This window comes from Podarcis cretensis (genome assembly GCF_951804945.1).
Source record: "Podarcis cretensis genome assembly, chromosome: 11".
Taxonomy (NCBI): Eukaryota; Metazoa; Chordata; class Lepidosauria; order Squamata; family Lacertidae; genus Podarcis; species Podarcis cretensis.
Window position 1 is genome coordinate 18,751,005 of NC_137180.1, and position 26,264 is coordinate 18,777,268.

The 26,264-nt window shown below is 42.8% G+C and overlaps 1 protein-coding gene across 5 annotated transcripts in view; it reads right to left on the bottom strand.

Annotated features, from left to right (window-relative positions):
- Positions 1-6,410: 6,410 nt before the first annotated feature.
- SNCAIP (synuclein alpha interacting protein) overlaps positions 6,411-26,264 on the bottom strand; it is a 92,383-nt gene continuing 72,529 nt past the window's right edge. For 4 of the 5 annotated variants that reach the window (XM_079995404.1, XM_079995407.1, XM_079995406.1 and 1 more), the window contains 4 exons: positions 20,806-20,898; positions 17,478-18,525; positions 14,678-14,748; positions 6,411-7,011 (listed from right to left, as the gene is read on the bottom strand). In XM_079995404.1, coding sequence (XP_079851530.1) covers positions 6,927-7,011; positions 14,678-14,748; positions 17,478-18,525; positions 20,806-20,898 — 1,297 coding nt within the window. In that variant the 3' untranslated portion in view covers positions 6,411-6,926. The remainder of the gene's footprint in view (positions 7,012-14,677; positions 14,749-17,477; positions 18,526-20,805; positions 20,899-26,264) is intronic. The other variant, XM_079995405.1, reaches the window with a different exon arrangement.

Here is a 26,264-nt window from a genome sequence, read left to right on the forward strand (position 1 = left end):
TTGATCTTCATACCTGAAAGGGTCTTCAGCCACCGTCTTTTGGATATTTAGGGTCTAGGTTGCTCAGAGTTTTGAATGCCCAGGAATGAACTGGCAAAGAATATTGCTGTTTTAAAACAGAGGTAACATGATTTCTAAACGGAACGCCAGCCAGCAATCTGGCTGCTGTTCCTTTTTGGACTGGGCGAAGTTTCCGAGAATGTAGTAACTTCAGGAAACGCTCAAGTGGTCAATTCATGTTTATTTTGGAACGGTCTGTTTAGCTGCACTCACTCACAGCCACTATGCTTGGGTAGTACAAATATGCAAATGCTAAAGGTGGCAGGATTTTGCGGCTGAAAACCCATCCTGATTTTAGGAAGTGCTGGGAACTGTTTTCATTCTCTTTGCTAAAGGCCAGAAAAAACAGTCTGAGTGGCAGGTGTTTGCCTAGGTGTATTAGCAGGATGACTTTTTTTTAAAAAAAGACAGGCTAGATATAGCACCATTAAAATGGAAACCTCAATAGCAAGCCTGTTCAAGCTATACTGAGGATGGCCTTACTAAACCAGAGAGTGTTCTTCTTCCCACCCAACCAACCAACCAACCAGAAAGTGCGGCTGGGAGTTAGGAGCCACTACTACCTACAAACAAATTCATGCAAGCTTCGGATTTTACTAATATTTGTGGGATTAGAATGTAGCCTGCTTTACAAAGGTAAGGATCACATCCGTCGCTCTACACACTTTCCCCATTGACCCGACTCCCCTATAAAGTTCCTCGCGGGATTCTCCACCCCAGCCTATCTCATACCCTCTGATGTAATAATAATAATTTTTATACCCCGCCCATCTGGCTGGGTATCCCCAGCCACTCTGGGCGGCTCACAGCATATAACAGAACATACTAAAACATCAAACATTAAAACTTCCCAATACAGGGCTGCCTTCAGTTGTCTACTAAAAGTTGGGGAATTCTTTATCTCCTACAATTCTATGATTCTGTTATTTAGCCATTTCATTGACATCCCCTGCCCAATGTTTGCCTCTCTTTCACCATCGTAGGCAACTGTTTTCAAATATGATGCAACTAACCATTGTCTGTAATATAAAAACAGTTCTCCTTTTCCAGTAAGTGCCAGGCTATGTTTGTGTGTATGAATCTAGGTCTTGCCATCTGTTTCATCAGCAAAGCCAGCCTCCCTATTAATAGCCCATACAAGGAGAAGACAATGAGATGGGGAGACTAGAGGAGACTGTTTGGAGGTTTCAGAAAATGGGATCGATCGGCAGCCTCCACTATCCACACATCAGCTTTAGGAGAATTCGGAGAGGTACCTGAGTACTGGATAGAGAAAGGGCGAGTGTTTATTTATTTGAATATTTTATAATCCACATTTTCACAAACTATTTCAAGGCAGCTTACAGCATATAAAATGCAGTCTGTGTATATCTATACAACATAAAGAAAAACATTTTTTAAAATAAGTAAATACGTTGGTTAAAATAAAAACTAAACAGTATAGTTTGCAGAAGGGACGCAGGTGGCGCTGTGGGTTAAAGCCTCAGCGCCTAGGACTTGCCGATTGAAAGGTCGGCGGTTCGAATCCCTGCGGCGGGGTGCGCTCCCGCTGCTCGGTCCCAGCGCCTGCCAACCTAGCAGTTCGAAAGCACCTCCGGGTGCAAGTAGATAAATAGGGACCGCTTACCAGCGGGAAGGTAAACGGCGTTTCCGTGTGCGGCTCTGGCTCGCCAGAGCAGCGATGTCACGCTGGCCACGTGACCCGGAAGTGTCTCCGGACAGCGCTGGCCCTTGGCCTCTTAAGTGAGATGGGCGCACAACCCCAGAGTCTGTCAAGACTGGCCCGTACGGGCAGGGGTACCTTTACCTTTACCTTTATAGTTTGCAGAAGACATCTACAAGGCAGGGATAGTTCCGGACAAATCTCTACAAGCAGGGAGTTTCATAGGCAGAGCCTGCCATGCTGAAAGCTTAGTTCTTAGCGTATACTTATAAACTTCTGAACACCATCTCCAACTCCTCAGAAGATTCCATCAATGGTGTCTCCAAAAATTGTTACACATCACTTGGGAAGACAGGCGAACTAAGGCCAGTGTTCTGGAAGAAGCAAAGATCACCTGTGTCAAAGCAATGATTCTTCAACATCAACTTGGTTGGACTGGTCATGTTGTGCAGATGCCTGATTACCATCTTCCAAAGCAACTACTCTATTCTGAACTTAAAAATGGAAAGCGTAATGCTGGTGGTCAACAAAAGAGGTTTAAAGACTCTCTCAAGGCAAATCTAAAAAAAAGTAGTATAAACACTGACAATTGGGAAACACTGGCTTGCGAGTGCTACAGTTGGAGAACAGCCTTTACCAAAGGTGTCATGGGCTTTGAAGATGCTCGAACGCAGGACCCAAGGGAGAAACGTGCTAAGAGGAAGGCACATTTGGCAAACCCTCACCATGATCAACTCCTGCCTGGAAACCTCCGTCCCCACTGTGAAAGGCTGTGTGGATCCAGAATTGGCCTCCACAGCCATTTACGGACTCACTGTTAAGACCGTGCTCATGGAAGACAATCTTACTCAGCTACGAGTGATCACCAAAGAAGAAGAAGCGAAAGCCAATCAAACCTCAGCAGACCTTCCAAGTGTCCCTATTTTCCAGGGACAGTCCCACATTTACAGAAGCTGCCCTGGTTTCTGATTTGATCCTGGAATGTCCTGATTTTCCTTAGGATGTCCCTATTTTCCTAGATCTAACCTAGCCAAGACCAGCTTGATTGCTTCTCTTGTATTGGATCATAAATTACCTTTCTGTAGAAATGGAGAAGCTGCCAGCAGAAAGCTAGGATGGCATTTCATACCCTTCAGGCTTGTTTCAACTGAGTAGCTCATGAGATATCTATGTGTGATAACTGGTAGTAATACCCATGCATTTTCCTATGGTGCTAATGATGGGCTTTGGTCTCCTATTCTGTGGGAACTGCTTGGAAGATCTCACTATGATGCCTGGCCACCTTATCCTACACACATCACATCTAGTTTAGCGATTTCCTCTACTTTGGAACTGTTCAAGCTGTAGTAAATTGGATTTACCATATACTGCAGTGTGTTTTCTCCTAGGAATAAAATGCAAACATGCTTTGCTATGAATTGGAACCAAACTGACAACAGATGTTCTCTAAAGTCACAGCATAAAGAATATGCAATTCCGCTCCACCTGCATTTGACAAAAAAACCCACTTTCTTCTAATGCAAATGTTTTGCTCAAAGCAGGGAGTACTCTCCCTACCCTCTTCCTGCCAGAATTTGCTACATAGAATCTGCTATTCTTCCATTGCATCACTCAAGGAAAAACTCTATCACACACATTTTAATCTTTTTTTTTTCCCTATTGGTGTTTCCGAGGTAGAAAAAATAACCAACATGATGTATTCTCTCCTAAATGTACAGATCTGCCATAATAAATAATTGGAGGTTCTCCCAGGGGCGAACGAAGGCTAACCGACACCCGGGGGGGGGGGGGGGAAACCGCTGGCTGCGCATGCCTTGCGCCATGTACGATGCATGCGTGGCATTGCTATGTAGGGCGCATGTGCGGCATCACTACATACAGCGCATGCATGAGACACTGCGTATGTGTTGTATGTAGTGGTTTGCCGCCGGCGCCACCTCAGTGCCATACAGACAGTGTAGGGATCCTCTGCTTGTGGCTACAGCCGTGGAGGATCCGTCACATGCAGCTGTGGTGGTGTGATGGCTGCTTGCGCTGCCGTGCCCGGGGTAGCAGGGCGAGCACCCCATGGAGTGCCTTCTTGTCACCCCCCCCAGACATGGCACCTGGGGCGCACTGCCACCTCCGCCCCCCTTGCGACGCCACTGGGTCTTCCACACCTCACTTTCCGGTATCTAGGAGATTGCTCCTAACCTGCAATTTATCACGTGCGTAGACTACTCCCCCATGGCATAAAATGATCATTTTATATTTGACTTCCATGAGTAATGTTTCATTTTGAAATCTCTGTGGTAATATTTTCGTTTCCTGTTAATTATGTTGCCTTGAATGTCTACTTGACTTTCTTCAGTAATGTTTTACTTGATGTTTTAATGTTGTTGCAAGCCACTTTGAGACCCCCCCCCAAAAAAAAGATATGAAGTGGTTTGGAAATGAAAAAATAACAACCTGCACATTGTGACTAAAGGTAAAAGGTAAAGGACTCCTGGACGGTTAAGTCTAGTCAAAGGCGACTATGGGGTTGCAGTACTCTTCTTGCTTCAGGCCGAGGGAGCCAGCGTTTGTCCACAGACAGCTTTCCTGGTCATGTGGCCAGCATGACTAAACTGCTTCTGGTGCAACAGGACACTGTGACAGAAACCAGAGCTCATGGAAGCACTGTTTAACTTCCCGCCACAGTGGTACCTATTTATCTACTTGCACTGGCATGTTTTTGAACTGCTAGGTTGGCAGGATTGTATAAGGCTGGCAGGATTGTATAATCATAAAGGTAAAGGTAAAGGTACCCCTGCCCGTACAGGCCAGTCTTGACAGACTCTGGGGTTGTGCACCCATCTCACTCAAGAGGCTGGGGGCCAGCGCTGTCCGCAGACACTTCCGGGTCACGTGGCCAGCGTAACATCGCTGCTCTGGCGAGCCAGAGCTGCACACGGAAACGCCGTTTACCTTCCCGCTAGTAAGCGGTCCCTATTTATCTACTTGCACCCGGGGGTGCTTTCGAACTGCTAGGTTGGCAGGCGCTGGGACCGAGCAGCGGGAGCGCACCCCGCCGCGGGGATTCGAACCGCCGACCTGACGATCGGCAAGTCCTAGGCGCTGAGGCTTTTAGCCACAGCGCCACCCGCGTCCACTGTATAATCATAGCTCAGTGCAAAAGGTTATTTCCTGGCATTTGCAGGCAGGGCTGCGAGAGAACCAGCATGAAATCCTGGAACGTCACTGCCAGCCACTGAAGACAACATTGAGCTATAGGACCAATAGCTGACTTGGTCTAAGCAGCAGTGACTAGTAGGGCAGCATAGACAGGGTTACTGAGAGGGCAAGGGGCAAGGTCACCAAAATCCCTCTCGGTAACACACATGGCATTGCGAAGCCAGGAGAGCAGGGCGATCCCACTCCATGCTATCTTACTGGCCTCCACTGGGCACAAGGCAGCTTTTCATGTTTTGGAGAGGAATATCAACAGAAACCCAAATGGTCAGAAAAATGACAATCCAGGTCTTGTATTACAGATGTGATACTATACAGCACTTGCATGTTTTGTTTGAACTTGAGAGCAAGCCTGTAAATAGTTGATGCCAAAAAATATTAAATTGGGGATATTGCAACTATAGAGAAACTAACAACCGTAGAAATTTTGATTGATGACACGAGGTCATTGAAGGAATTTCAGCTTCCTTAAATGATTGGAAGAACGGTTGTAGAACGGTACCTTTCCCATATCTCTATTATTTTGTAGCATTGGTGGGTTTTGTTTTTGCTGTTGTTTTGGAAAAAAATGAAAAAGAGATTTCCCCAGGTTCCAACTATTCTTCACATCTCTTCTCCATCATATCTTCATGCAAAGCTTTGGGCTGCTAGAATTTCAGAGCTGTCATCTCTGCAGCACATTGTTACAGTAGAATAGCCGTGGAAGGGGTAAACAGTTTTAACATTCATGAACAGTTCAGAACTGACTCTTCACTTGTCTTTCCTAAACCACATCATGGTCACATTCATCCAAATTTCTGTCCACCTATTTCACACTTTCTAAAGCATAAATCTTCAATTTGTTACATGGTTTGGAGATGTTTGCTTTGTTATTCGGTTGATAACTGTCAGTGCTCAAGATAACCGGAAAGCATGTCTGACTTTTTATTTCTGTATGGCAGCTGGAAGACTAAGTGTAGACTCTTCTCTTTGTTGTATTATTGTTGTTCATTATAATGATCAAGCTGCAGATCAGATCACCTGAATTTTTTTTCCAAAGGAAGAAATTGCTCCTCCTTGACTCTGTTGGTTAACCACACTAGTATCCTGTATCTGCCAAAGCTTCCTACCAGTGTTATTTGAGGGTGTGTGTATTAAGCAATGTGCACATTGGTTTTGGCAACCTGCAGGTATTATTATTATTATTATTATTGCAACACATGTATATTTCTCTTAGCAATGTGCACCTGTTCTTTAAGTAAAGCAACATGCACCTATTTTTTTTTTAAACAGTTTTTTTAAGGGCAAGTGCTGGGATCAAAATACCCTGCATAATTACAAAGAAATAGTTTAATATGGGATAGATCCCCTAAATATAGTCTGCTTTTTTGTGAATAATGACTCAAGTTCTGATACTTTAAAAGTTTTATAATTGGATTTGCTAACAAATGAAATGGGTCACAATGGATCACATAAACGAAGCAGAAGTGACACCTGGTTATGTTCACACTGTGTTTTGGTTAACACTGGTTTATTTTCTTTTATACAAAAAATTAGAAATAGCGACAAAACATAGTTCAACAAGAGGGTGGCCGGGGGTGGGGGTGGGAAGAGCGCTTGTCCTGCGCTCAGTGAGGATTTGGCTAATCAGAGTCCTTATTTTTACAGACACAGTTAGGTTCTGAGAAAAGGAAATACAAGACATGTTACATTATATCCATGCAACAAGTAATGGCCACAAAATGATGGATGTCAGAAGATCATTTCAGAGGCTCTTTGCATTGCTATGTTTCCAAATCATGGCTTTTGCTCACCTTTGCCTTAAAACAGTACACCTTACAAACAAGTGACATAGACACATATTAATTTTTTTATATGGTCTAGCTGCTACAAATTTAAGGCATCCTAAGAGTCTGTTATTCTGCTGGTGAAAGTTACGTCTCATAGTTAAGTTTTCAAGTGGGAAGATTTCGGGCCATGTTTGGAGGAAGACTGAGAGCCCGTGAGATGCGAGTCAAAGGAAGAATTCTTGCAGCTCTGGTTCTTCAGAAAAATCTTTGCTGTAAGATCGCTGGAGTTTCTTGTTGATGTCGTTATGCCTGCAAGGAAAAACAGAAACAAAAAAAATCACCCCTGGTCATTCAAAAGATGCCCGGTAATTTGATTTATTTCATCATGAAAGGACTGCCTTAATTCAACAGCAGTGCCAACACAGTCCCTTCTGAACTGAGTTGGGCTTAAACTGCCACAGCTGTTTGAAGATGATTGAAAAGGAATTCCAATCGCATGGACTGACAACACCAATAATGTGCTATTGGTGCTAAATTTTAATCCCATGCCTAGCAAACAATCCCAAGTCTGGCAAAAAGGTCATATTCCCTGTTTGCATTGTAAGCAAAGCCCATTGAACTCAATGGGAATTCCTTCTGAGTAGACATATACAGTGGTGCCCCGCAAGATGAATGCCTCGCAAGACGAAAAACTCGCTAGACGAAAGGGTTTTCCGTTTTTCGAGGTGCTTCGCAAGACGAATTTCCCTATAGGCTTGCTTCGCAAGACGTTTGCTTCCTTTTTCTTAAAGCCGTTAATACCCGGGGAATCGGCGCTCCGCAAGACGAAAAAATCACAAGACGAAGCAACTCGCGGAATGAATTAATTTCGTCTTGCGAGGCACCACTGTAAAAGCATGCTCTGTTACACAGAAGAAATCGCATGTGTGAAATTTGTACTCTTTGGCCATCTAGGAAATGTCCTGCTTGGGTGTGTGTGTGGATTATTATAAGAAGCATTTACTTCCATCAAAATAGCTAGGGATCAAAGTGTAAAAGTGAGAAGTAAAAACAAACCTGGAAGTCAAACTAAGACTCCTTTCTTCATATAATAAAATACAAAATTACCAACCAAGGTTGAAATTGTATACCCACTTTTCTGAGCGTAAACCTCCGCTGAACTCAATGGCACTTACTTCTAAGAAGATATGCCTAGGATTGAACTGTATTGCAAACAGACCTTCCGCTGGTGAAGTAAAACCGAGCATGAGAATTTTTTGTCACACATGTGTAGATAATAAAAACAAACTGCTGATAATATATAGTCATTTATCATACTTTTTTTAGTCTCCTTATGCACATGCTAATTGTAAAAATATGGATTCAGTTCCCGTATCAGAATGTGCAGAACATAAAGATTGGACTAGTCAAAATCAGCCTTTGATTTGTGAAAGAACCTTTTACAGAACCTGTTTAAAAACACTAAGGTGAAGATTATGAACACAGATTTAATCCTACGTATCCAGCTACAACTACTTTTGAATGGCGTTCATATCTCTTTTTTGTGAAGTGAAGAAAATGAAATATTTTAGGCTTGTCTGAACTCCTTTGTTTGGGAATTTCAAAAATGGATTGCAACATTTGTGGCTCTTTTGTCCTCCCCCCAAACCCCTTAAAACCACAGAACAACTGTAAATTTGGACAGGGACCTGTCAGATTGACTCTGTACCATAGCAGACAACTTCCAACATGTGCTTATTTGCTTCAGCAGAAAGGAACGTATTGATGTACTGAAAATGCAGCAATATCGCACCATCTCCAGCAAACCTTTCCCTCCCCCAATAAACTGCCCATATTCTCCTATTAAATGTAAATATATCGGTATGATAAAAGAAAGCCAGATGCAGTTTGTGTATTTCTTATTTTTAATAGTAGCTGTGCTAACTGCTCTGTGTATTAAATAGAAAGCAGGGCTGTGTGTGCTTGCATATGGCAGTTGTTTTGTTCTTCAAAGTCAATGTAAACAGGAAATTATTTTCCATAGCAGCAGTCAGCCTAAGTAAGAGCTCTAATGATTCTCTCTGCTCTCAGCTACCAAGGTCTTGTATATTTGTGCTCTTAAAGCCCATCTATCACTGTCTGCTTAGAGACATTTGTAATTAAGTGAGATTATAAAAATAACCATCAGCCCTTGCCTACCTGGTGCCCTCCAGATGTTTTTGCCTAGACAAAAGTCAACCTATATCCTGAATAGCAAGACATTCACCAAGATGGCCAGAGAGTTGGAAGCTACATATGACTATGGGTGCAGGATCTGTGAAATAGCACTGACTTTCTGTATGTCTTGGGTACAGACAATGGTCCCCTTCTGCTTTTCTCTTCCAAATAACAATAGTAAAAGGGACATATATTCAGAATGGACGCTCACTGCTTCTCTAGTGGACGTCAGTTTTGGACCTTCACTTTCTGGCTCCTTCCCAGGCAGCCGAAACTACATGGTCGCTGAACAATAGGGAGTTTGCCTTGGCAGTCACAAACATGGGGGTTACCTCCCAGCCAGTAGCTAGATTCAAATGGGCCAATTAGGGTCCAGGTCTTGGGGAATTCCCTTTGCTGGCCAGCTGGGCATTGGACATAGTCATGACCAGCAGGGCAGCAACACATAAAAGGGGCTGGATTTCCTATTAAGCAAAATCCACCATTACAGAGCTCAAATTATGTAACAAATCCACCATGCGTTACAAATCAGGGCTTCACCCCTCCTCTAAAAAATGCCTCAACCTGTGGATCCCAGATGTTGTTGGACTACAACTCCCATCATTCCTGACCACTGGTCATGCTGGCTAGGAATGATGGGAGTTGTAGTCCAACAACATTTGGGAACCCACAGGTTGAGAAACACGGCCTCAGGGTCATGGGCTGCCTGATCCCAAGGACCACTATACATACCCAGCAGTCTTTACATTTCCTAGTCGAGCCAATAAATACATAGGATGATGTGCATAGTACCACATATTACTTCACTAGTGTGTCACTGATGGTTATACCTTTCCTTTTGGGGGTATTAGGTTAGCACTGGTGCAGACTCCTATAAATTATTTTGCATAGAAGGGGGTCAAGGATATGTTAGAAGAGAAGATACATTAGATACATGGCTGCATTTAACGTGTCTGTTTTTTCTTTGAAAACCAGCATTAATGCTGACTTTTTTGCAGTATGAACAATAGTTTAGGGATGTGTTTTCCCCAGGACCATAGGCCAGAGAGGGTTAAGCAATCCTTCATGCAATCTTTGTGCTGCACCTGAGGCTGTTATCTTTAAATGTAAAAAACCCAGACATGCTAAATGAAGAACTCAGTGCCTTGAGTTGCTGTCCTGAGGACCATGTGGGTGGCATCCAGTGAAGTTGCCTTGTTAGTGCAAGGACTTCCACTGGGACCGTGGAACTTTCTCTCTCCCTCTTCTCCCTGTGAGCTCCCTAAATTGGCTCCAAAGATTCAGTGCAACCCCCAGAACTGAATGCTGGGAGTCGGGGGTGATGCAGGGACAGAAGAGACTGTGCAAGCAGAAATCTTTAGCAGGATGACTTTGGGTGCTTACTGTTGCATTTGTATGCATTTATTATCTACAAAATAATATATTATTAGAGACCCAGCAGAGGATCGGAGAACTCTACAATGTGATCAAAAGGTCAGAAAAAAGTGCCTTAAAAGTGCCTAAAACTATTGGAAGCTGCGTAAGAGATTTCTAAATTTTTTTTTAAAAAAAAATCTCTGGAATATGTTGATCTGCTTTGAGTGGAGCCCAAGGAAACTATAACCAAAATGTAGTACAAAATGTAGTACCAGTTGAAGGGTTAGAATTGCTCAGAGCCTTTTACTGGCTGGTTTGCTCAATTGGAAGAAATCACCCACAGAAAACTGACTTTCATCAACAAAATACTGCCGTTACCACAGTTATTGCCCATCCTACATTTAAGAAAAATTGTGGTATTTCAGTTGCTGATTCATCATGGTGACCTAAGCCAGCCTTGGATGTGTGCTGCTTGCCAAAGGTTTTGCTTGCTGCAATTCTAAACCATACCAGTGAACTCACTCACATACCGCAGTTATGGAATAACATTTGCAAGCATATTTGTGATCGTAATAGCTACGTTGAGACCTTTTTTGTGTCCAAGCAAATAGAAGTATTTCCACTGAATTCAGATGAAAATAACATCTCCTCTATGACTCTCTCCTAAGGTTTAAGTTCCCAGAGCTAAGTTAAGGCGAGACGTGATTATTATTATTTGAACTGAATACGTTCTCTGTCAAAAGGCAGACAAACACCTACTTTTTCCTTTGTGAAAACCCAGGATATTTTCTGATGAACTGTCCTAGTAGACTTGGCTCTCATTGGGTACCATTAAACTTTAAAAGGGCAAACTGAGCAGGCTGCAATCTGAGACAAAGCTGAGAAGGATGCAAAACCTGCTTCCTGCTGGATATTGGGATCAACTGCATTTAATTTTGCCATAAAATTGGAAGATTCCTATATATGCTTAAATGCTGCCATTGCATTCTATGGGAAATAGAAAAGTTGGAAGGCAGTTGCCTCTGATGCTGGATTCTGGCTCCACTGTTGGGATGTCTATTGACACTGTGTCCTACTCCAGATTCTAGGTGTGTGTGTGTGTGTGTGTTTTTACACGCAAACTAGCCTCTCTGCCCTACCTCTTAAAGCACTGATTTTATTTGCAGATAATAAAAGCAGGATTCCCATGGCGCTCTGTTGAATGGAGATGTCTACTGCAAGATGCATTCTGTTGTCCACTCACTTCTAGAAGTCTAGAGTTTTGTAGTTTCCCAAAATACTTTGGGTATGAGAGCAACATGGAGAGACATCTGAGCGCCATGTGTCTTCCATGGTATGGTGCTTACAAAAATCTCTGGGCGCTTGTCATCTGAATACAATCCTAGTAATAAAATAGCTTTCGTGGGGACAGAGAAAACTACCACCGATGTGAACGAGTTACTGGAGTGATTCCTGCAGATAAGATAAATATGTTCTCACTTTAATGCACTACATGCTTCACAATAACTTAATCCATGGGAAGCAAATATTTCGCTGGCAATACATGGCTAATGTAATTGCAAACATTTGCTTGGCACTGTCAGGGATAAAAACGGGCCCGCATTTTTTTAAAAGAAAGGGGAAGAAAAGTACCGAGCAAATGAAACAGATCGTATGCTTGCACAAAGAAATCTAGTGAATTTTAACAGGGCGCCAAGGAATGTTAATTGTTTTACCAACATCAAGCTGTAGCTGATTAGGAAACAAATAATAATCAGGGCTTTTGGAGGTGGCTGAGATTTTAACGCTGTTGCCAAAATATAATAATAATTTAAAAATACAAGAAGAAACACTGGCTGATTAAAAACAACAACCCTGTGGCCGTTTACATGTGATACATTTTGTCCCTGGGTTGGTGTACAGAGAGTTAACACATTTACCACATGGCTCTAGCAAGTGATTCTCTTTAACTGTAGCTGGATGTGGTTCGCTGGTTACAGGACATATGGCAGCTACCAGGACAAAACTAAATTACCCATGGGAAACTGCTGTAAAGCCAAAGCCATGATGTATGCGGGATCCATACTTAACAAATGATTAATACTAGAGTGGGGTCTGAAGTCTGTTGTATGGATCTGAGAAGCATTTTAACCACCAAGACTGCACTATATATTGATAAAGGGATTTCCATTGAAACCAGCTGCCTAAAAGGACTTAATTCTTAACCTCATTACTAGTCTTGTCCTATCATGGCCTGCTGCTTTGCCACAGTCGGTGCCAAAATGTCCCAATAAATATATGTGTTTCCAATGGACAAGAATCGGGGCAACAAATGAATTAGTGGGTGGGTGCAACCCAATTATCGCCCTTCCAAGGCCTGTTGCTTGATTTTCCTGCTGTGATCTGCATCCTAAGCCATTTCATCAAATGATAAAGGAGAAGGAGAAGCTTGGTGGCCTCAAGTTTACAAGGTTTTGTCTAGAATAAACTTATAGATGTTACAGCACATGCATTGCCAAGCATGACAAATCCACCATTTCCTCACAAATACCTAGTTCTTAATCAGCATACAAATGTCTGACTTAATTTATGTGAGCATATGCAAACTCAGAATTCGGTTCTAGCATAGTTGGATAATGAAACGATTAAATTATATACATTGTGTGTTCCTGAAAGTGCCATGAATTCTCCACCCTCCACTCCTAAAATATTTCCATGTTGGATACTTAAGAGATTGGAGACAGAGGTCCATTTCAGACCAACATCAAACTATGATTTATGGTTATGTGTGCAGGTAGCTGCAGGCCCTGTGAGAGTGGGGAAGAGGATATTTGGTGCAACTGTATCATGGAGAATAGTGGTGTAGTCAAACCACAGTTTGTTAAAAAGCCAGGATATTCGGGCCTGTTAACAAACAGTGGTCTGAACCAACCATCTTCTGTGGACTTCAAACACAGCAACAAAGCACAGATTTCCCCCCGAAACTAGGAATGGAAGCTTTAAATCTCTTCCTTTTGTTTTTTTTTTCTTTTTGTATTTTGTATTGTTCTTTTTCCTTTTTGTAATTCTCAAACTTTGAATAAATATTATTATAAATCTCTTCCTTTTGTACAGTGGTACCTCAGATTAAGAACTTAATTTGTTCTGGAGGTCCGTTCTTAAGCTGAAACTGTTCTTAACCTGAAGCACCACTTTAGCTAATGGGGCCTCCTGCTGCTGCCGTGTCGCCGGAGCACGATTTCTGTTCTCATCCTGAAGCAAAGTTCTTAACCTGAGGTACTATTTCTGGGTTAGCGGAGTCTGTAACCTGAAGCGTATGTAACCTGAAGCGTTTGTAACCCGAGGTACCACTGTACTTGAATGGGAGGAGGAAACATGAGGGTTGCATGGTTTGCTCACAGATCTGAACTGGACCCTAGAGCACAATGTGCATTTCTACATGAGAAATAAAATATCCCAAACAAGTGAAGGAAGTTAACTTTAAACTAACAAGATATAAGTCAGCAGGCACTTGAGATGCATCATTACTATTGTGGTCAATATTCATTTTTCATATTTTTTATGGAAGGAAAATCCCATTAACGCAGATTTTTGAATTCACCCTTAATTACAAAGTTGCCAGTTGATTGTTAAATATGAACATCCAAACCTTAATCCCACCCCATCTGACAAGTGCTTAGCAAAAGCTGCACATCTGTGTTAGAAACATTGGGTGATATCCCAATTCTGTGAAGCCCTGAGACCCCCGGGTATAGGGCGGTATATAAATTCTAATAATAATAATAATAATAATAATAATAATAATAATAATAATATCCAGTGTTAGTCCTACTCAGAGTAGGCCTAATACAATCAGTGGTCTTAAGTAACTGAAACCAATTAATATCAATGGGTTTACTCTTGAATATGACCTAGCTGGTTATCACCTGGCATGTTTCTATTCCTGCAAGGGTTAAAAATACGTTGGTTTTGTTTTACCTGACACTACATTTAAATTAGAAAACTAAATCAAGTGTGAGAAAGAGATGGGATAATGGAGACTGGAGCGCACTGTCTCTTCTGACCGTAAGTGGAGTTTGACTTGGCCTGCTCCTAAGAGGAAATTTAATTTCCATTCTCATTTGGTGTTTGACTTTCATTCAAGAAAATCTGTAATGCCAAGCCGAACTAAAACGCATTTTTGGATTTATGAGCGCTAGTGATTTTTATGCATTACTTTGTGCTGAAGGCATTAAACGAGCTCAGCACTGGTTATTAGCAAAGGACTGTAGCAGGGATTTGTTTACTTCTTTTTTTTGGAGATCAAAATTTCATTTTCTTTTACAGTCGTCGTCATTAGTTTAAGCTGCGAACAATTATAAGCTGCACATGCAATGAGGGGATAATAATAATAAAAAACGCAGTAATAGGAAAGCCAACATTTTCACTCTGCATCAGCACATACCATGCATAGTTACACAGGCGGCGTTCAATCAGCATGCCAGTGGAAAAACTGATGCAGCCAGGGTAGGGAGCCTGGGGGGAGTGCAATGCATTAATCAGTCGAAAGATCATGCAACAAGCTTCTCACATGCATAGTAGAAAGGCAGTGATTAAAAGTCACAGTGTATTAGCGGAAGCTTTGAGAAACCCACATGCCACAATCTAGCTCCTCGCTGGATCTCAGATGCCTACGCAGAGCTTGGCATGCGGTAGGGCTGCTTCCATTGGCTTCTAGGAGCTACAGAATGCTTCCGCCATTCATAGCAAGCATTCTTTTCCCCTAGAAGGAAGGCTGCAGCTCCTTCGATCATGCCCATAAGCCTCTTCAGGTAAAAGGGAAATGGCACGGAGGGTTTGGCGCTAGCTCACATCTGTGAAGCGTTATGAAACTACGCATTTCTGACTGAACGTGCCATCTGAAAGCATGCAAATTTTGGCAAGTGGGAATGCTCCACCCACGCAACGGGTAAAAGGAGGCAGGAACAAGACAGGCACGGAGTGCCAGCAAAACAATATGGAACAATATGAGGGGGAAACGTAATTTTCACCCATCACTGATTTTAGCATTTTTTATTATTTTGGGTAAAACGTTAAAAACATGTTTCCACTATTCATCACTGGCTGTGAGTGATGCTTTTTGATTTTCTTCCCAGTTGTTCAGTCTCCATATATGAATTCTGCAAAGTACTATGGACAAACATAACATTTCTCCTTCTTTTGTTACACTTTGTTTTGGAACACTACAGGTGTTCTTTCAACACAGGTCTTTATTACGGGAGCTTGGCTAGGAAATAGGATGCTTGCCTTTTAAATGACACAGTTCAGTTAAACACTATAGGAGCTCATTTTCGGTGCCCGGCAAAAACTTTGCTCTTTACCTGCACCTTTGGTCCTTAATTTTAAGGACCTCAAATACTTCTGCCCTCTTTTAGTGGGGCAGGTTCTGTAAAAACCTTTTATATGTATAGCTGTGTTTTCAGGGTTTTGTTAGTTGTATGCTGTGATTGGTTTTAGTGTTTATCCTGCGTCGTAAGCTGCATTGGGTCACTTTTATAATTAAGGCGGCGAATTAATAACAATAACAACAGCAGCAGCAATAATCTTTAGGTTCAAATCTTTGGTGCTGGACAGCTAAAAGCAAACTGAATTGTCTGCCTTTACTTGGATCAGTGGCGTAGCGTGGGTTGTCAGTACCCCGGGGCAAGGCAAGTAATTTGCGCCCCCTAACCCTGGATTTGCGCCCCCTAACCCTATCCCTAACCCTAATCCCCAGATGTTGCGCCCGGTGCGGCTGGCACCCCCTGCACCCCCCACGCTACGCCACTGACTTGGATTTTCCTTTCTATAAATGTTAACCCCTTGTTTGAATAGTGTATTGAAATACAAACCTCTTGTTTATTGTATAAAACTCTGCTGCCAGGACCCTGTTTTAATCTGCTGTATTCCCACTATCTAACTGGCCTTTGGACACCACTGTGTTCCTGCACAGGACTTAAGAACCCTTTGTTGTAACCTGTTCCCAGCCTTATGCTCACTTTTTTTCCAGTCCCAAGACAGGAATCTGCTTGGGTATGTGCTACCATTGCCTTTCTTCAGATCAACAGAAGCTAATAATCCAACACGACTGTCCAGTTCCACAAGGCCCAGTATTTCTACAGCCATCACTCTTATCATGAGCAAAGGTGCTGAGCTCTGGAGTTTTGCTCTTTTACAGCCGCCAGAGGGAGGCCAGTTTAAAGCACTCCATGCGAGGCTTTTGTGCAGAATGACTCACGGCACGCGAAGGACAATTTTCTCCTTTCCAGCACAGACGCTGAAAGAGAAAGGTTTGCAATGGCATGGAGGAAATGACCCCAGACCTGTGGTAAGGCAGTCTGCATGAATAGTTTAACCACATAATAATAGCTGCCAGGTGAAGCATTTTGCTAAGGAGGTCTGAACTTAACACCTTGCTTGGATCCTTGTATGGTTTTAGAAAGAAGTACTTATGTTCTCATAGATTCTTATCTCATTGTTTGGCTCTGTTCCTATGTTTAGATGTATCCAATTCATATATTGACGCTGATTTTTCTCCTCCCTTGTTTTTTTTTTTAATGCTGTGGCTGCTTTGTGAATCTGTTTTTTATGGGAAACTGTATTCTATTATGTATTTTTTTATTATAACCATTATATTTATATCACTGTTTTGATTTTTATGTTGTATAGATAACATGTTACATATTGACATCTGTGTTCTATGTTGTAAACTGCCCTTTTGATGATGGATGGAATAAAAAATGTAATAATAATAATAACAACAATAACATCCCCCTTGTCTTCTACTTTTTTGTATTTTAAAAAGTATTTGCATGGGAACTGCCCTTTTTCTGAATTCAGATATTCCTCAAAAGAGTTAAGTACAAATGGCATAGGAGAACTCTGAGCTAACATTATTTACGTGTGTAGCAGAGCACGTGGGCTTTGACACTATCCCTACAATCCACACAAGATCAACATCACCTCAGGGCTCTCATGTCTTGCTTGCAGAGATTGGCTGCACAGAACAAACAGCACTTGATCCCTGAAAATCTCTATCAGACACCTTCAGTAAGTTTACTATCTCTTTCCAGATGTGCCCACATTACCTCTTCCCTGCCTAATGCCCTTCCAGTGGTGATGTGTTGACATTTGTTCAATGCAGTTGAGGAAAAAAACCAAAACATTCCAGACTTCTTCATTCATTAACATACAAAAACATTCCCTCTGCCCCATTCGTCACTCACTGGCTTATTTTTTCCTTTTGCAGAAGTTGCTGAATTTCCCTTGCTATCTGTGGCTTTCCTTCCTAATGAGGTAAAGGGTGATGAGGTCTTGATTAGGCTTGAAGTCTGATAGTTATTATTATTGTTCTGGTTCCCGCTCAGTGTCTCCATTATGGAGCGGAAGGTTCCAAAGGGCCTTTTCTGCTGGTCTCCAGATTCGGCAGTGGACGAAGGCCGCTGAAGGACCTTACTTCGCTCTTTGTCCCTCTCCCCATTTACACCAGCCTCCGTTTGTTCCACCTGCGCCACAGGCTCCTCAAAGGTCACTCTGAGTTTTAAATTCTGGGCAGTTCTGCGCTTGGAAGATGGAGATTTGAGGGCACTCTTGGGACTTGTGGCCACTTTGTGAGTCGTGGTGGCATCAGAGCTCGTCTGGCAGGTATCTCCCATGGCCTGGCTCTGAGATATAGCCCCAGTCTGGTACTGGGACTCATTATCAGGATCACTACTTTCCGAAGTGGGAGAAGGGCTGTTGCCATCCAAAGATTTTGAGGCTCTCATCCCAAAAGGGAACCGGCGCCCAGATGATAAAGTGTGCCTCTTAATCATCAGATGCAAATTCTCGGTGCTTTCAATGTTTTCTACTATGGGCTGTGGCCTTGGCTTGTCCACTCTACTCATGGGCATATTCTTCTGATCCTCTGAGTTATTTGAATCTGTATCAGACTCACTGAGAGATCGCTGCATGAGATGCTTCAGTCTTGCTAACTTCAACTCCTTTTTCTCCGGGGGAAGCTTCTTTGTACTCTTGGAGGCATGGACATCCTGAAATTCCAGGGACAGCTTTTCTTGCATGCAGACATTTTCAGAGATTTCTTTCCCCAGCAGCTGGCGCAGTATTTTATCTGAGTCTTCATCTTTCATCTTGGGACGGTTGTGGTGTGGATTCCCCACACTGCCAAGAATCTGCATCCCATCATGGGTGTTCAATTTACTTTTCAGCAGAATCGAGTCATCTGCGTCAGATGGTTTCCATTGAAGCTTGCCAGAAGTAGGTGACGATGGCGAACTTCAATCGGGATAAATTGAAAACAAAAACAAAAACACCGTTCAGTACAGGCAACCACAACCAAAGTTATACATACATACAGTGCAACCCTGACATTCCCATTGCATATGTTTTCCAAACCACCCTACTGCTTTTTTCTTGACCTTTATCCACGTGGAATGTATTATGGAGTCACACTATTGACTCCATTGTTAAGAATGTAAATCTGTTTCCAGGCTAAGCTTGATCCATTATTTCCTTTCTTTGCTAATCTCCACAGAAAGATTTCTGATTAAAGAGTTGCATTAGATATTGCTCAGCAGAATTTCTGAGAATAGCTTGGGGAAAAGTGGAATACTAAAATGTACTCGGATCTTTTACATAAAAACCACCAAGTCCTGTTTTGGCATGTTCCAAAATTTAAATATGAAATTCTGCTTCATTAAAATCAATGGGAATTTTGACTTCATGGTAATGATAAAGAATTCTTAGGGCCTTGCCGCAAGAGCTTTTAATGCAAAAATTGTTATTTGGGGAACACAACAGAGAGAGGGAAGTGGAAGAAGGAGAGATGAAGAGAAAGGAATTACTGTGGAAGTAGGATTCTGTAGTCAGTGTACAGAAACTGTTTGGATTGGATCCAGACTTGCAACAAGCAGAGTTTCTGCCATGCAACACTCCAATGGAGCAAGTGTGGGAGGGAGAGAAGACGTCAATGTCATATATCCTCCCTTCCTGCCACAAAATCTGCTTCAGAGAGTTGCAACAGTGTGCAAAGATGTCACTGGTGGCTGTGGGGTAAAGGGGAAATTTGGCAAAAATTACTTTCCTCCTCTTCTTCCACTGGGAACTTCCACTGAATCAAGGTTTCTCCAGTTGGAGAAGGCAGTCTGGATCCACCCTTTATGCTTAGCGCAGAGGTCAACTTTACAAGGTCCCAAACAGTAAGAAGTATGAAAGCTGTTTAACCAAAATGGTTATCTAAGAATGTTATCTAAACAATGATGAAGTGGAAGAGCATTCAAGAGGAATAAGAGCTGGGGTTGGCCAAGTTTTTGTGGCTTCCACCGGTTCACGGTTCTGCAGACGCCATGGTGGGCTGGAGCGAGTGCGCACGCACGCACGCGCAAACGGTATTTTGGGCACTCCTTCCAGCGTGGAGGAGGCGTGCACAGCTTCCCATTGGTTGCAGGAGCTTCCTGCAGCCAATGGGAAGCTGGCCAGTGTCGCGGAAGGCAGTCCCCGCTCTGCTCTGCGCCGGTTTAGTGCGGCGCATGGGAGCCGACTGAGCAGGTCGCGGGGGTCCATGGGCAGATTAAACGACCCCCATGGGCCACTTGTGGCCCAAGGGCCTTAGGTTGCCGACCCCTGAATAAGAGCAATAGCAATCTAGCGTGGTTTGCTCAGGAGTAATTCCACTGGTATTGCTGAAACATGGCCTTGCAGATCAAATGGCTTACTGTTTATAAGCTGGCAAAAAAAAGGGGGGGTTTAAAAAAACTGCATGGGCTGCATGGTGACGGGATCACAGGTTTCATAAGAAGTTTTAAATGCACAAGTAGATGACACAATTTTATACACACTTAAGGGAATTTTGTTCAAGGCAGAACTCTGATGCTCCCATTCTAACCCTATTATTTCAGGCTAACTTCCATTGAAATGGAGGTGCTTAAGGGGTGCTCATTAACTGAATTTACTTCCAAGCTTTTTATCAGTAAGTTATATTTATGCCTTTGCCCAATAATGCTCCTAATGGTCTGGCCCAACTCACACATGGGAAGCCTGCAGCAATGTTCATTCAGCTGAAGTCAAGTAACTGCGGTTAAAACATTGAAATGTACAATTCTATCTATGCTTCTGGTGCTGTCCATTTACATGAAGACAGTGAAGACAAATTGCCTTTACAGCACATGAACAGCAGCCTGCCTATTTTGCCAGCAAAAAAAAGAAGAAGCCTTTTTATGAATTACTGGGAGTGTAAGATTACTGTAAGCCACCATAAGGTGAGGTTGTGAAAATTCACAAGATGTTTCCTGTGATGTCTATGAGTCATCTAAAAGTTCCACAATAAATCAAACTGAAAAATGTAGGAAAGTTAATTCCATTTAAACTCACAGAGTCCAGTATTCACACCTGCCAAATTAAAAAGGTATGAATTCCCATCATATGACATTTTGCTTTTTATTCTTTCACAGCATGAACGATTGGATCTTTAGCTGGAGCATGACCTTCTCATGCAATAACCGTGAAAAGAGTCCAGTTCGAAGTACATTGGAATTCTATTCCAGTACGCCTAGTTACCTTGGGGATGTTGGCAGTGACTTGCCCTCTGATCTCTGTGTTTCTAGAAGCTGCTGGAGTTGGTTCTGTAATGTCACACGTTCTACCGTCTGCCTATAAGGAAATATTAAATTGTTAAGCCCACTTCTTCCTTGAAAGAAAAGCCGTTAGTGGATGCGGCAAGAGAGAAATGATAGTTTTCACTCAACATCACTTTGAGGCGAAAGCCTCTGTACATTTATAATTTAAGAGTTGCACACACAGAGTGCATACAAATACTAAAATGCACAAAGGAGGTCTCTGTTCCGCAAATTGCTTCTAATCCCTGTGGAAACGCTGTGATCACTCTATTGTACCTTCTGAAAGCTGCCTGCCTTGTATACATTATTTATTGCTGGTAGTGAATCTGGTGTAAGTGGCAAGATTAGAATCCTAAGAAGCGGTTGCTGGAGCTGTGGGACCCACAACAATTAGCTTACCTGTGTCCAATTAAAACTGAACTCTCAGCAAACTTGAAATTAGTTCAATCTTGCCTGTGACTGGGGAGGAAAATTGGCTCAAGTTACCTCCCAAAGTTTCTTGTGAAAAGCGCTAGCTGCTTAGTAGAGCAAATGACACCATACAAAAGTTAAGGATAGCTGAGGGTTGTGGATCAGAGCTAAATGGAGCAGAGCAGTATATTTTATAATGGAGGATGGAGTGCACAGATACCACTAAGGCTGCAGGTTCGATCCCTGTAAGAGACAGCTGCATATCAGGGCATTGCAGGGGGTTGGACTAGATCAGGCTTTTCCAAACTTGGATCTCCAACTGCTGTTGGACTACAACTCCCATCATTCCTCAGCTCAGCAGGGCCCCCAGGGGTCAGGGATGATGGGAATTGTAGTCCAAAAACAGCTGGAGACGCAAGTTTGGGAAGCCGTGGACTAGACGATCCACAGGGTTCCTTCCAACTCTACACGATTGTGTAGAATGCATTTGCACTTTTAAATGGGTTCTCTTCTATTATTCCACATGATTAATGTTTGCAACGACTCATTCATACTTTCTTAAATAATAAAAACAATCAAATAAAAATGATATCAATTAAAAAACTAATGTGTGCTGAGGCTAGATTTTCATTTGGTGGTTTAGATGGTTCACTCAAGCTTCAGTGAGTCCCAATGTAGATCTACTTCAGTCAAAGCCGCTTGAGGAGACAGAGCAGTGTAGCCAAAGATAAATTGCCTGGGTTTTCATCCTGGCAGATGGAAAGCCATCTAAACAGAATCCAACCTCTGCTCACTTGTCTGCTTTATCTCACCTCTCTCTACCCGTTTTAACTGCACCAGAGATTCCAGCAACATCTCAAGGGCACCACATTGCCTCCTGAACTATAGTTTTGCTGGACAGGTAGTAAATGAGGTGGTTGATTGCAATAACTCAATGCAAATGCATTGCTTCCCAGTACGTTTCTGAGAACAATTCAAAGTGTTGGTGCTGACCTTTAAAGCCCTAAATGGCCTCGGTCCTGTATACCTGAAGGAGCGTCTCCACCCCCATCATTCTGCCCGGACGCTGAGGTCCAGCGCTGAGGCCTCCTGGCAGTTCCCTCCCTGCGAGAAGTGAGGTTACGGGGAACCAGACAGAGGGCCTTCTCGGTAGTGGCGCCGGCCCTGTGGAACGCCCTCCCATCAGATGTCAAGGAAATAAGCAGCTATCCTATTTTTAAAAGACATCTGGAGGCAGCCCTGTTTAGGGAAGTTTTTAATATTTAATGCTGTATTGTTTTTAACACTTCATTGAAAGCCACCCAGAGTGGCTGGGGAAACTCAGCCAGATGGGCAGGATATAAGTAATAAATTATTATTATTATTACACCACAGCCCCATTCAGAAATACCACTCAGGCATTGATACAAAGTAAAGGGGCCATGCTGACTAGCTCTGCCCTGATGCCATCCATTGTAGCTTGCCCCACTTCTTGGCTTCCACACATGCAGGACAACATCTGCACCAGGAAAGCCTTTGGCAAAAGCTCTTTTGACCACCACATCCTGCGGCACAGAATGGGTATGATGGGATCTGCTTTGCTTGCAGAGATCATTCTAGGGGGCAAAGAAACCAGGAGAAGGCTGTTGTCTGATTATGTGCTTCCCCAGAAGTTGGACTGGGTTTAAGTCAGCAGGTCTCGTCTTACTAGTTAATTTCTGTATCAGGGGAAAACAAACATGTACGTTGCCACTTGCGAATTGTGATGAATTCAGTCTGTTGCAAGTTCAGGGTTTTGGAAAGCCTCTGCTTTCATCAGCTTTCTGTGCTGTGTAACTCACAGAGAAAAAAAATATTTATTGGGTTTCTCCTAACAAGTTACAGTGCACACATTTCCCCCAACACTGATATTATCATCTCCATGTAGGGAAAATGTCACGAGGGACACAGCTGTCTCTACATCAGCAGAGGGCAAGCAATCAACAGCTCTTTCCCACCATGAATTCTGCGTCTTCCTTCTCCGTTAAACCCTAGCTAATGTTTACTTTTGTAAGAGTAAATTTCTAAATTTCCCCAGCAGTGATTTCTTTCCCCATTTAAAACCACGTAGCAATGCTAGCAAGCATGTAAAAACGCATTGTTGCTTTCACTTTCAGAATGACTTCCTTAAAAAAAAATATAGCAGAACAAAACTGACAGCGCAAGTCCAACTGTGGGGTATTTAACTGGATAATTTCCTGGCTCAAAGGACATTAGATTATTAACTCACTTCTCAATTCTAGAGCTTTGGAACTGACAAAGTCGGAGCCAGAAACCATCCACATGACTTCAGCCTATTTGCAAGGCTGTATTTGCTGTATTCACAAAAAGCAAATGCTCAAATTGGCACAGTAAAGGATCTGGAAAATGCAAAAGTATTTTAGGTGGGACACCAATATGCTATTTTGTAGAAACCAGATGCACTTTATAAAGATCTTCCCTTCCTTCAATTTTCCCTCTTCCTTCCTCCCGCCTACATGTTTCCTTACACTATTTTAAAAATCACTCCCACCTTGTGTCAGCATTGGCGTGTAATGCAAAGTTCCAAGATTTTGCAGATTCAGACCACTTATTTCCATTTGTTATTCCTGACTGTTGCTGGTCTACCTGTTTCACTTTCCCTTCATCATTTCCCTTCTCATACTTAGTGCCTTGGCCAGGAACCAGAGCTGCCTCTAATGCAAATCGGTACTCCATAAAGTTCATTTATACAAAACAGCTGGATGTACCTTTACACCGAGTGACACACAAATCACACAGAAAACATCGCACCCTGGATTTGAACAATGTTCAGGGATTGCATTTATAACCATGTTAGAAACACAGTTGTACCTTTGTTGACGAACACTTTGCGACCCAAACGTTTTGGCTCCCGAATGCCGCAAACCTGGAAGTGAGTGTTTCAGTTTGCGAATGTTCTTTGGAACGCAAACGTCCAATGGGGCTTCCGTGGCTTCCGATTGGCTGCAGGAGCTTCCTGCAGCCAATTGGAAGCTGCACCTTGGTTTCCGAACGTTTTGGAAGTCAAACGGACTTCTGGAACAGATTCTGTTTGACTTCCGAGTAGTAAAGATTATTTTTCTTGTATTAATATGAACAGTCATCAAAATGTCAGTGCTGCCTTAAAGTTGGACTATTAAGTGGAGGGAGGAAAGTCACCCTGTTTGTCTATGTAAATAAGATCCAGGTGCTCTTAGAGGAAACTGGTTTTCTCGATTCATATCAATCAGAGTTTAGGCCCTATTTTGGCACAGAAACTGCTTTGGTCACCCTGTATGTTGACCTATGTTGAGACAGAAACTGGGGGGGAGGAATGTGTCCTTGTTAATTCTCCTTGACTTCTCAGTTGCTTTCAATGCCTTCAGGCGTTAGGGGTGGGTGGCACCATTTTGTGGTGGTTCAGGTCCTACTTGGATAGTCGTTTCTGGAGGGTGGTGCTTAAAAAGTGCTCTTTGGCTCTGTGGAGCATTCAGTGTGGGCTTCCTCAGTTTTATACCCCATGCTGTTTAACATCTACAGGGAACAGCTGAGTGGGGTCATCCAGAGTTGTGGAGTATGTTGTCAGCAGTATGCTGATGACACACATCCTTTACATCTACAGTTGAGAAAGTCGATGTGGTGGACCATTGTCTTTCCTTAGTAATGGACTGAATGAGAGCCAATAAACTGAAGCTCAATCCAGAGAAGATTGAGGCACCAGTAGTGGGCGGTTCCCCAAACCAGTTGGATAGGAGGCTGCGTGCTCTTGATGGGATTACACTCCTTCTGAAGGAGTGGGTATGCAGCTTGAGTGTACTTTTGGATCCCCTGCTGTTGCTTGAGACTCAGGTGGCCTCAGTAGCATGGATTGCCTTCCATCAGCCCAGCTGCACCCCTATCTGGACAGGGATAGCTTAGCTTCTGTTGTTTATGTTTTGGAAACCTCTAGGTTAGATTATTGCAATGCGTTCTCTGTAGGGCTATCTCAAAGATGGTTCAGAAACTTCAGCTGGTGCCGAATTCAGCAATTCAGATTGCTCAAAGGGGCAAGATGGTTTGAGTTTATAATGCCAATCCTGGTCTGACTGCACTGACTGCCAATTAGTTTCTGGGCCCAATTCAAAGTGCTGTGGTTTTTTTGACCCATAAAGTCTTAAACAGCTCAGGACCATCATACATACCTTTAGGTTCCAGGCAAAAACATTTTCCTCCTCCCAGGCCTCTAGCTAATTAAACAATCTACGGACTTTTAAATTGGGAGCAGGGGGTTGTTGTTCTTGCAATTATTATGGTATGTGTTTTTGTATATTTTTTATATTGCAAAGCACCCTGTGATTTTCAGAGGAAGGGTGGCGTAGACATTTGATAAATAAGTAAATAATTTATCCAGGACCAGCTCTATTCTCCTTTTTGACAGCAGCCTTTTTGCTGGGATGCCTCCGCTTCTTGTTTCCCTAGTTGCAGCCGCTACATTAGCCATTGGAAGCGCCTGCTGGTCTAAACTGCTTCTTTAGAAAAGAGCACAGCTGGACATGTGAAAACCAGCCCATGCCAATTCAGTGTGTGAGAAAAGAACCTCTGGGTCTCTTACATTTAGCACTTAGCTACTGTTCCGTCTGAATGTTGGGAGTGCGATGCCAGACCCTCGAGAAAAAGCTTTTACAATCAGAACAATAGGCAAGTGGTTAGTCATGAACATGTAAATGTTTTACACTTTAATTTTGCACACAGGCAGCGGGATGGCAGATGAAAGGAGAACCACAGACGTTTGATGTATGGATAAAACGGGGAAAATAAAATGAGGCTGCCAATCGTACCACTTACCTGTGAGAAAGCCCCATTGAACTCAAGATCCATTTTAATGTTTATGCAAGGAATGTACTTTCATTATGTCCACCCAGGTGTCACAAGGTGAACATAAGGTCAAGTATAAAGGGGAATATGCAACGCACAGCAGATATGCAGTTGGCTAATGGTTCTCACTGTGTGTCC